General features: G+C 38.8%; 1 protein-coding gene across 2 annotated transcripts in view; it reads right to left on the bottom strand.

Annotated features, from left to right (window-relative positions):
* The window catches only part of spdl1 (spindle apparatus coiled-coil protein 1), a 52410-nt gene that overhangs the window by 38628 nt on the left and 1396 nt on the right, over window positions 1-12386 (bottom strand). For both annotated transcript variants that reach the window (XM_072280825.1, XM_072280826.1), the window contains exon 2: window positions 459-641. In XM_072280825.1, the coding sequence (XP_072136926.1) occupies window positions 459-632 (174 nt within the window). In that variant the 5' untranslated portion in view covers window positions 633-641. The remainder of the gene's footprint in view (window positions 1-458; window positions 642-12386) is intronic.

Below are 12386 nucleotides of genomic sequence, written 5' to 3'. Positions count from 1 at the left end.
CAAGCTGTCTTCCAGATTCCCGTAAGTGATACTACACTGTACATACATTATTTCTACTTTATATCAGCTGTGTATTTTTATGTGTTATTTGGTATGATTTGGCAGCTTCATAGCTTAAAGGTTACTGGAGAGCGCTTGCGCCATGTTTCTGCCGAGAGTGCTTGCGTGAGATTTTCGCTACAGAGAACAGTGCCGGCAATGATTGTGGAAAAGTATTTCTACTTTATATAGGCTGTGTATTTATCATATCATTCCTGCTTTTACTATGTGTTACTGTTATTTTAGGTTTTGTGTGTTATTCGGCATGATTTGGTAGGTTATTGTTGGGTCTGCGAACACTCACAAAATTTTCCCATATAAATAAATGGTAATTGCTTCTTCGCTTTACGACATTCCGGCTTACGAACGGTTTCATAGGAACGCTCTACCTTCGGATGGTGGGGGAAACCTGTACATACCTCCCTGGCAGCAGCAAATTCATTTGTTGTTTCTGTCAGTTTGTTGTCCAACTCAGCCTCATTTTTCAGCAGTTCTAGTCCATACTGAGCTGCCTTCATCCTCTCACTTTCTGATTCCTGCAGTTGCTGCCGAAGCTGCTGGACCACCTCTTCCAACTCTGCAATAGTTGCCATTTTGGAATGCTGCAAGGTAACAAAGTGAAATTAGCCTCATTTTCACTTTAGTACAGACACAAGAACAGAATTAAACTGTATAGATGTAGATGGATCCAAAAATTAAGTACACACTTGTATTTCAGAGAGAGAATTTAATGGATGCCAAAATGCTGAATCATAAGCAACATACATCTTGGTTTTAATGATCCATAAGAAACACTAGTTGAATTTTAGCCACAGAAATCAAAAGTTCTTCAATCATTTCTATAAACTGGAGCTTGACAGAAGAGAGAAAATTAGAGAGGGCAATGGGAAAGAAGGAAGCAAGGGAACTGAGGCACTCAACAATTATCCAAATTCTAATATGAAGCTTGAGCAAGACACTAATCCTCGGATAAACAGAAAAAAAATGTGCAAAAATGACACTTTCAGAAATTTATGACAATTATAAAAATTCAAGGTAAGTAGTATCAATGTTGAAACCTACTTCAGGAGTAGGTTTGAAATCTGTGGACAATTCATGGTCTACACATGGGACCAAGAGTTAAGGTGAAGAAATACAGTACATTTTATTTTGAGATAAATTATTTATCCATGACAATATTTGACAAGATAAAAAGACAACTTGGCATTACCTGAACCAATTATACAATCCATATCAGGGCTATTTCAAAAATTATTCTCCAGACTGTAAAATGGAAAGTCAGTGAGGATCATCATAAACATAAGCTTTAAAAAAAAACAGCTCCAAAATTATTTTGGTAGCAGTAAATGGCCCCAAAAACATCTAGGGAATTCTAGTGACTAGAGAATTCTAGTAACAGTTAACAATGCAAAGGCTCACCACTCACATTCAGGATGCCAGACCATAGCACCACAAATTATCAAGGGCAGTGGCAGTGGTGAGCGTGAGCATGTTTCTTCAAGCAAGTGCTGACACATGCCAGCATTGTTTAGGGAGGATACACACAGTCTGACTGTCTGTTACATTCTCTGGTTACAGACAGTGAATTCGAGATGACAAGCACTGAATTTTCTCAAAATTATTCCAAAAGTAAGCTACTGAGCAAAGTTCTCACAAATTTCCTATATCAGAACCACACATATATACACATCCATGAAATGCCAAACACTTCTCCACAGATCATAGTTTTATATCTCACTTGTGTGTGCAAGTTTACTGAATATTGATGAGATTTGTCAACAGTGGACAGATCAGGATCAAGAGTCAACTAATGCAGCAAAAAGTGCAAACAAATCAGAATGGTGGGGAGGGAAGAAGGAAACAATACCAAAATACAGAACCAAGGTTCAAGAAAATAATCCTTTTGAAGTCCAGAATGTTTTACGTTTTTCTTCAGAAACATGGGATGTAGGGTATCAAGAATCTTTACTGGAAGTTTTTGTGTTCACAGCTCAATTCAACCTACATTTGTCAATAGCAATCAAATTCAAGTATTCACTATCATCTCACAATTGATAAGATTTTACACAATGGACAATTTAAAATAATTTAAGTTAAAAAAAGATCAAAAACAAATTCATGAGGAATTTAATCAGACAAAACATTTCTGGCCTCTTTCATCAATTAATATCCTCAAAGCACCAAGTAAAATTGAAAATATAATGGATTCCAGTTAATTGGGACACATCAGGAACAGTACATTTTGGCCCAATTAAATGATTGACCACATTCAGCCAGTTTCATGGAAATAGTGAAAAAAAGACACACTGCTTATGTATTTAAATGAAATTCAGAACAAATTATATCACGACCATTACTACAGCGCTATGAAACTGTATTATTTAGTAGATATGGATGAAAGAATTCACTCAGTGTATGCTGCATGTTCCTTTGATTGACTATAAATTCAGCAGACACCTAGTGCAGATAATAGATGACCTTCATACAATGCTTTCAACAATTACATCCTCCAAATCTTCATTTTCATTGTAATATTCAAGGTGATTGTCCATGCCTTGAAAGTCTTCATAGTTCTTGACTTGAAGTAGTAAAATCGTTTCATTTGCAATCCCGGTCATTTCTGGCAGCTCCAAGCCTGAATGCTTGCAACCGCATTGAGCAAAGCAGTTCAAATTGATATACTGCTCATTTCTCGCAAACTATCAGTGACAAAAATCACTGCTTTTTTAAAAACACAAGTGCCCGCAACTGATGATATTTAAAAACTGCTTGTTCTTAGCACGATGTACTGTCTATGCTCCTTTGGTCGACATCATCTGTGTAAATCATGAAAGCATCTTTTTCCACTCCTTTTATGTCTTTTACATTTGTTCTTCATCTTGGACCCGGCTGGAGGCGTAGTGGCATCAGTGTCGGACTTCGGGGCCAAAGGTCCCGAGTTCAAATCCAGCTGGCTCCCCTGCATGCTTTCCATCTGTGCTGGGTTATGAGCTGGTGATCTCTTTGGAAACTCACCCGGAAGAAGGCAATGGCAAAGCCCTGCTGTAACTTGCCTCGTACGCGGTTCCCCACTACGTCAGAGAGGCATGGAGGGAAATTGTCCGCTAACCAGAGAAACTCCGGATGCAATGTACCTTTCCTTTTCATCGTGAATGAGATGTTTGGCTCTATTTTACCAATTATAGCTTCCATTGTTCACTGATTAAAGCATCAAAGCGAGTCCCTGATTCTGCTCCTGGAGAACATTGCCCACCGATGTTTTATTCTGTTTTGCACGTGGACTTGGACTATACTCCCCTCCCCCCCACCCCAGTCTTACAGTTTTTATATTCTGTGTTTATTTTCTGGATCTTCTCAGTGTTTCTTGCGCAGAAGGGATTTGACGGGGGGAGCTGTCGATGCGCCTGACCTGTTTTGTTTGTTCTTTTTGTGCGGGAGGAGTGATTCGGGGCTGGGGGTGACGTGCCTGTTCTGTTTTTGTATGGGGGGTGGGATTTGGGGGGTTTTTCATCATACTGCCTTTCTTTTCTTTCTTGGTTTCATGGGTACCCAGAGAAGAGAATTTCAGAGTTGCCTACTTTGATAATAAATGAACCTTTGAACCTTTTTAAACAGTCACCCAAGTGCAAGTGATTGATAGTAGAAGCTGTTTGGCAAGAGTGTCCTGTCTCAATTAAGTGGCATAGTATCCCAAATAAATAAAGAGAATCCCGGCTAATTTTCTCAGCAACACACACAAAATGCTGAATGAACTCAACAGGCCAGGCAGAATTTATGGAAAAGAGTGAACAGTCAACACTTTGGGCTGAGACCTATCAGCATTTTGTGTGTTGCTTGGATTTCTAGCATCTGCAGATTTTCTCACATTTGTAGCCCCCAGCTGTTTTTTTTTCCCCTGATTAGTTTTTGTTCTTTAAGAGTTGTCTCATATGAGTGGTTGCCCTGATAACTGGAATCCACTATACTCAAATTCCATAACAAAATTTAGTTTTACCAAATACCTCCTTCACAGGCCATCCAGGTGAACACGCAAAAGCTTCCATGCACAAAATTGTGAAGAAAGTTGATTGCCACTTATAAAAGTGTGTCTTTTTTTTCCCCAAATACAAAGGCTGATTTATTTAGTATGAATGATTAAATGGCTTAGTACAAAGATGAACACTAATATTCAGCACAAATTCAATAAAGAATTTAAACATTTTCCAAATAACAGTAGTGTTCTCTTAAGTTATACCGATTCTAACCAGAATGAAATACCCAACAAACCACTTAATATTATACCACCATCTTTGTGCCATACTAGCCTTGCCTGCCAGATCAGGAGAACTTTGAAGATGAAAGAAAGCATTAAACTTCCACAAATCCACAAGGCTGGCAGTGCAGTACAAGTCTGCAGCCAAAAGAATAAATCCCATTTAAAACATGGTTGAACGATCCTTTGATTAGCTTTGATACTGCTTGCTCCAAAGTCTTCAAGATGCTCTCAGTGCCTGACTCAAATGAATTGCACAGTGGTTAGACGTGCACAGACTACAAGTAAGCACTAGCAAGCCAAAAACTGGCTAAATAATTCTCACAATGCCACATTTACCAGTTAAAATTTCAACATACATAGAATGTTTATAATTAACAACTTCAAAACATTTTGGCTTGTCAGGATTAGTGCAGCTTAACTTTGAATTAAACAAAATTAGCGTGGCAACATTGGACATCATGATTCAAGTATTCATTCTGCATTGTCCAGTGAGCCAACTGCTCTCTCACAATGACTTGCCAACAAATATTTAAAGCACATATTTATTCCTAATTTCAAATTTCTTCATTCACACCAATTTATATTTTTAGTGCAATGTCCACTATAAAATCCAAATAAATGTTAATAACCTAGATCAGGGAGAATTAACATCCAACATATCAATGAAAGCATTCAAATGCTCCAATTTGTGCTCTTAACACAGAGCCTTTTGTGCATTTCTTTAAAAAAAATATGCAACTTAGTGTTTGTGCTTACATAAAAAGCAAGGCATAAATTACATTGTTGGTAGATGAACTACTCACAAAATCTGAGACAAATCTGCTCTGTAGACCTATTATCAAAAATACATTTTGAAAAATTCTGTAATAATTTCTAAGCTGCTCCAAATATTAAACTATTTGTTTTTATTACCATATAACACACTTAAGAACCAATGCATACTTATCCACAAATATGCAAGTCACAGTTTGAGGAGGAGAATCCATTTGAATTGAGAGATCACAACTTTTTCCCATTTGGAAGGCTATCAAGCTTGCAATGGGATCTAGACCAGCTGGAAAAATGGGCTGAAAAATGGCAGATGAAATTTAACAGAGACATGAGATATTGCACTTTGGAAGGACAAACTAGGGTATGACTCACACAGTGAGAGGTAGGGCACAGAGAGGGATCTGGGAACACAGATTCATTATTCCTTGAAAGTGGCGTCACAGGTATATAGGGTCATAAAGAAAGCTTTTGGCACATTGGCCTCATAAATCTAAATTCTGAGTACAGGAGTTGGGATGTTATGTTGAAATGGTATAGAACATTGGTGAGGCGTAATTTGAAGTATTACGTGTAGGTTTGGCCATGTACTTACAGAAAAATGCCCACACGACCTAGGAACAAAATGATGCCACTCAGCCCATTGATTCTGCTCCACCATTCCATCAAAACTGATTTACTATACCTGTCAACCCCATTCTCCTGCCTTCTCCTCATAGCCTTTGACACCCTGACTAACCAAGAACCCGTCAACCTCTATTTAAATATACCCATTAACTTCTACGGATTCACCACACTCTAGCTAAGGAAATTCCTTCTCATCTCTGTTCTAAATGGATATCCCTCTATTCTGATGCTGTACCCTCTGGTTCTAGACTCACCCCATAGAGAAAACAAATTCTCCATATCCACTTGTCTAGGCCTTTCAATATTTGATGGATTTCAATGAGATCCCCCTCATTCTTCTAAACTCCAGCAACTACAGGCCCAAAGCCATCAAATAGTCCTCATATTTTAACCTATTCATTCCCAGAATTAATTTCAAGAACCTCCTCTGGACCTCTCCAAAGCCAATACACGTTTCCTTAAATAACGGGCCCAAAACAGCTCACAATACTCCAAGTGCCTTATAAAACATCAGCATTACATACTTGCTCTTAGGTTCTAGTCATCTCAAAATGAATGCTAATATTGCATTTGCCTTCTGAACTAGCCACTCAACCTGGAAGTTAACCTTTAGGAAATCTTTGCACCTCTGCTTTTTGAATTTTCTCCCAGTTTAGAAAATAGACCACACCTTTATTCCTTCTATCAAAGTGCATGAGCATACACTTTCCTACACTATATTCCAACTGCCACTTCTTTGTCCATTCTCCCAATCCAAATCCTTCTGCAGATTATATGCTTCCTCAACACTACATACCCCCTCACCAATCTTCGTATCATCCACGAACCTGGCAACAAAACTTTCAATTCCGTCATCCAAATCGTTGACATATAACGGGATAAAAAAAAGTTTCAATGGATATCCCAGTGGAAGACCACTAGTTACTGCAACCAACCAGAATGGACTCCCTTTATTCCAACTCTGATTCCTGCCAAACAGATAATCTTCTATCCATGCTAGTATCTTTCCTGTAGCACCATGGGCTCTTATCTTGTTAAGCAACCTCATTTGTGGCATCTCATCAAAGGCCTTCTGAAAATCCAAATAAATATCCATACTGCCTATTATTTCCTCAACAGATTTATCAGGCAAGATTTCCCCTTAAGAAAACCATGCTGACTTTGGCCTACTTTATCATGTGCCTCCAAATACCCCAAAGCCTTAATAGTGGACTCCAACATCTTTCCAACCACCAAGGTCAAGTTAACTAGCCTATAATTTCCTTTCTTCTAACTCCCTTCCACCTTAAAAGAGTGAAACGACATTTGCAATCTTTCCTCCAGAATCATGTCAGAATCTAGTGATTCTTTAAAAGTCATTATTAATGCTTACACCATCTCGAGCTACCTCTTTCAGAACCCTGGACTGTAGTCCTTCACACCCAGGTGACTTATTTACCTTCAGACCTTTCAGCTTACCAAGCACCTACACCTTAGTAATAGTAACTGCACTCACTTTAGCCAACCCTGACACTGTCACGTTTCTGGAATTCTGCTAGTGCCTTCTACAGTGAAGACTGACACAAAATACTTATTCCTCTTCCATTTCTTCATCAGAATCAGGTTTATTATCACCAGCATGAGATGTGAAATTTAACTTAGCAGCAGCGGTTCAATGCAATACATAACATAGAAGTAAAAAAAAATAAATAAAATAATAACTATATCAATTACAGTATACATATATCGAATAATTTAAAAATCATGCAAAAAAACAGAAATACAGGTCAACATTCACTAATCCAACTACCTGTAATCCGGTTCCTTCAATATTTTGCACTGATTTCAAATTTTCCAAGCCACCATACCAAACTGCTGCGTATTGCTTTGGTTTTGCTAGATCTGTTCACGTGTTGGCTCGCTCTTGTAAGCACAGACAGGTGATTCCTGCTTGTTTTCCTGCATATATTAATATCATTTGCGTGAGGCGCGGCCACCCAGCACCCACTCGTCTCACCCGCCAGTGGCAGGGGAGCTGGCACGCGCTGGGTCAGTCCGCCTTCTCGCCTGCCTGCCAGCAGTCGCGCACTACCCCCCAGTGTCACCCAGCCAGCGCTCCGTTCTCTTCTGCCAACGACCTTAGATCAGACGTGGTGACCCACTGAATTTAAGCATATTACTAAGCAGAGGAAAAGAAATGAGCAAGGATTCCCTCAGTAACTGCAAGTGCAATGTAGCCTTTGGGGTAACTGCAAGTCTGTGTCTTTGCTATCACTTAGCTCACGCATGAGTGCTGGTAGTGGGTGTGCTTTATTTTTTTCTGCCAGTTGCAAGGGGGTTTGTTGCTCGCTGCCACTTACGTGCAGGAGGGAGGGGAGCGGAGGGGTTAACTTAGGGGTTCTAACATTTAACTGTCATTCATTCTTTGGGGCACTCCTCTGTTTTCATAGATGGTTGCGAAGAAAAAGCATTTCAGGATGTATATCATATACATTTCTCTGACATTAAATGAACCTTTGAAATTTTAAAGGTATGATGAGGTGGTTAGCTATTGCTTAATGTGATCCTTCTGTAATTCGGCATTTTCACTAATCCGGCACTTCTCAGGTCCCAGTGGTGCTGTATTATAGGTCGACCTGTACTATACCGGTATATTAAGAAAAGTGAGGTAGTGCCCACGGCTTCAATGTCAATTTAGAAATAGGATGGTAGAGGGGACAAAGCTGTTCCTGAATTGCTGAATGTGTGCCTTCAGGCTCTATACCCTCTACCTGATGGTAACAGTGAGAAAAAGGCATGCCCTAGGTGCTGGGATCCTTAATAATGGACGCTGCCTTTCTGAGACACCACTCCTCGAAGATGTCCTGAGTAATTTGTAGGCTAGTACCCAAGATGGAGCCACTAAATTTACAACCCTCTGCAGCTTCTTTCAGTCCTGTGCAGTTGCCCCCCACCATACCAGACAGTGATGCAGCCTGTCAGAATGCTCTCCACAGCACAGCTACAGAAGGTTTTGAGTGTATTTGCTGACATACCAAATCTCTTCAAACTCCCCCATTACTACCTCTCCCATGACATTTTCCAGCAGTCCAATTTCCATTCTCATCTTTTTTTTTTAAAACTGTTCACATATCTTTAAAAAAAAAGTAATCTCTTTTTTTTCCTCCAGTCCTGCCACAGGATTTCTGCCCAAGATATTGACTGTACTTTTTTTCCCCCCCATAGATGCTGCCTGGCCTGCAGAGTTCCTACAGCATTGTGCTTGTTGCTTAGTATCCTCTTTGATACTTTTCTTCGTTGCCTTCTGCTAGTTTTTAAAAAGCTTCCCAATCCTCTCACTTCTTACTAATCTTTGCAATATTATCTGCCTTCTTTGTTTTATGAAGCCGTTGACTTCCCTTGTTGTCCAGGGTTGGTTGTCTCATCCTCCCTTTAAAATATTTCATCTTTGGGATGCATCTTTTCTTCTAGCACCTTCCAAGCAGTTCACAGAAACACTAGCCATTGCTGTTCTGACATAATCCCTTCTACTGATCCCTTCCAATCAACTTTAGCTAGCTCCTCTCTCATGCCTCTGTCATTCCCTTTACTCCACTTTAATACTGATACATCTGACTATCTTTTCCCTCTCAAACAGCAGGGTGAATTCTATCATATTATAATCTTTGCCTCACAAGTGTTTCTTTACCCTTGAGGACTCAATCCCAAGCTGCTCTAAAAAGCCATCTTGCAGGCATTCCACAAATTACCTCTCTTGGGATCTAGCACTAATCTGATTTCCCCAATCTACCTGCATATTGAAATGACTATTGTGACATTGCCCTTGTTACATGGCTTTTCTATTTCCTATTGAAATTTAAAACCACATCTTGCCCATGTTACCAAGATTGAAAGAATGCAGGAAAAAATTTACAAGGATGAGGCTAGGACTTGAGGAGCTGAGTTATAGAGAAAGGGTGAACAGGTGAGGAACTTATTCCCTAGAGCATAGAATTAAGGGAGATTTGGTAGTGGTATAAACAATTACATGGGATATAGATAGGGTAAATGCAAGCATGCTTTTTCTACTGGGGTTAGGTGAGACTGGGAAGTCATAGATTAAGAGTGAAGGTGAAATTTTAAGGGAAGCATAAGGTATGCTCTACTCAGAGGTTGGTGAGAGTGTGGAACAAGCTGCCAGAAGTGTCAAGTACAGATTCAATTTCAACATTCAAGAGAAATTTGGAGAGGTACATGGATGGGAGGAGCATGGAGGGCTATGGTCCAGATGCAGGTCGATGGAACTAGGCAAAATAATAGTTAGGCATGGAATAAATGGACTGAATAAATGACTCCACAACTATTAGCTTCTGAATTTTAATTTTTAAGTTCTTTAATGTACAGAACTTCTCCTGTGAATAAACTCCTTTAATAACAACCTTCTGTAATTATCCAAGGATTGGACCTGTTCATAAAATAACAACCCGTAACTTAGGAAGGCTATTTACCTGACTAATGTAGACCCTTTATTTTATTCTGGATCATTACGTTTTGGTGCAACTATTAAGCAATTTGGAACAAGCAGAAATTATTGAAAATAATTACTCAAGTGCTATTAAACAGGCAAATTCTTTTGCCTGTAAACCAACACTGCAATCTCAGTGTTGAGCACCGATGGAAACTTCATTCCTCAAGTTCTGACATCCGTCCATCTGCTAATATTCATCCCTTGATTCAAGATCAGAACTTGCAGAATTTAGAGTAAGTAGTGTAAATAAATCTGTTACAAAAATTTTTAATGTAATTATAACGAGCACAAGTACTGCACAGTACAACCATTTGAAATACCAAGGTATGCAATGTGGTTTCTTACAGCTAACACACTAAGCTAAACTTAAAAGCATTGTGATGGTTAAAGAATATTATACTTTATTAAGGAATTCCAATAAAGAAGAGAACTATTTAAATGTTTAGACAATTTCCTGCTGGGTGTTATCACAGAATTATGATACAGGTGGCTCCTGCCCACAGTGCGTTTTTCTGTCATGCTAATTATCTGTGCATGCATTAAGAAATACAGTGGCATGCAAAAGTTTGGGCTCCCCGGTCAAAATTTCTGTCACTGTGAATAGATAGCGAGTAAAAGATGAACTGATTTCCAAAAGGCATAAAGTTAAAGATGACACATTTCTTTAATATTTTAAGAAAACTTTTATTTCCATCTTTTACAGTTTCAAAATAAGAAAAAAAGAAAAGGGCCTGAAGCAAAAGTTTGGGCACCCTGCATGACAATAACACCCCCTTTGGCAAGTATCACAGCTTGTAAATGCTTTTTGTAGCCAGCTAAGGGTCTTTCAATTCTTGTTCACCCATTCTTCCTTGCAAAAGGCTTCTCGTTCTCTGAGATTCTTGGGCCGTCTTGCATGCACTGCTCTTTGGAGATCCAGCCCCAAATTCTCGATGATGTTTAGGTCGGGGGACTGTGAGGGCCATGGTAAAACCTTCAGCTTGCACCTCTTGAGGTAGTCCATTGTGGATTTTGAGGTGTGTTTACGTTCATTATCCTGTTGTAAAAGCCATCCTCTTTTCATCTTCGGCTTTTGTTTTTACAGATGGTGTGATATTTGCTTCCAGAATTTGCTGGTATTTAATTGAATTCATTCTTCTCTCTACCAGTAAATGTTCCCCATGCCACTGGCTGCAACACAAGCCCAAAGTATGATCAATCCAGCCCCCCAGCTTAACAGTTGGAGAGGGGTTCTTTTCATGAAAGTTTGCACCCTTTTTTCTCCAAACATACCTTTGTTCATTGCAGCCAAAAAGTTCTATTTTAACTTCATCAGTCCACAGGACTTGTTTCCAAAATGCATCAGGCTTGTTTAGATGTTCCTTTGAACCTTTTGAATAGAACTTGTCAGTTAAATAAAGGTTCACGTGAATTAACATATCACAGATTTTTGTTTTTATTGCATTTTAGAAAATATCCCAACTTTTCTGGAAATGGGGTTTGTACATAAAAAAATTAAAATGTAAATGCAGCTATACTAATAACAAAGTCCATTTTTAAAAGAAAGAATTTGTGCCAGCAGTAATTTACACAGCCAGAAATATGAGTATTGCATGTGTCAGAATGTTAAATGTACACAAAATAATTAAATTGTGTTCCAACACATCAAATCTTCACTGCTGAGGACTGCACTGATGGTCCATGTGCTAAAAAGTGAAAGTGACCAGGAGTTCTAACTTTAAAAATCATCTTTTCACCTGATGTATCACAACCAACACAAAACTACAGCAATATGTAACACAACTTAGCAAGCCCATATCCAATCCAACCATAACATATCTGTTGGGGTGGAAGGCACAACTCTGAATTTTCTTTAAAAAAAATGTAACAAATTAAAACAAATAGCTGAACTCATAGATCATTGCAGAGCTACTTAAATGCAAAGAATACGAACCTGCAGTCAAGGTCAGTGTTGAAATTAAATGCCTTAATAGGAGAGTCAAATCTTTTCATGAAAATTGTAATTGACAATTCCAGGCCACCTCTGGATTAGATGCATTTTGGATGGGCCTTTAAACAAACACCTACACCAAAAATAAGCGGTTGCACTTTAAATTTTACAGTACATTTCAGATTTGAATAAAGCCAACACACTATTCATTAACTAGCTTTATCAGAATCTAAAATGTGGTTAAAAATTCAAAGTAAACATACTATTCATTAGTTTACAGA

This window comes from Mobula birostris, chromosome 16 (genome assembly GCF_030028105.1).
Source record: "Mobula birostris isolate sMobBir1 chromosome 16, sMobBir1.hap1, whole genome shotgun sequence".
Taxonomy (NCBI): domain Eukaryota; kingdom Metazoa; phylum Chordata; class Chondrichthyes; order Myliobatiformes; family Myliobatidae; genus Mobula; species Mobula birostris.
The sequence above is the reverse complement of the archived record's forward strand: the minus strand, read 5'-3'. Positions and strand labels throughout refer to the sequence as shown.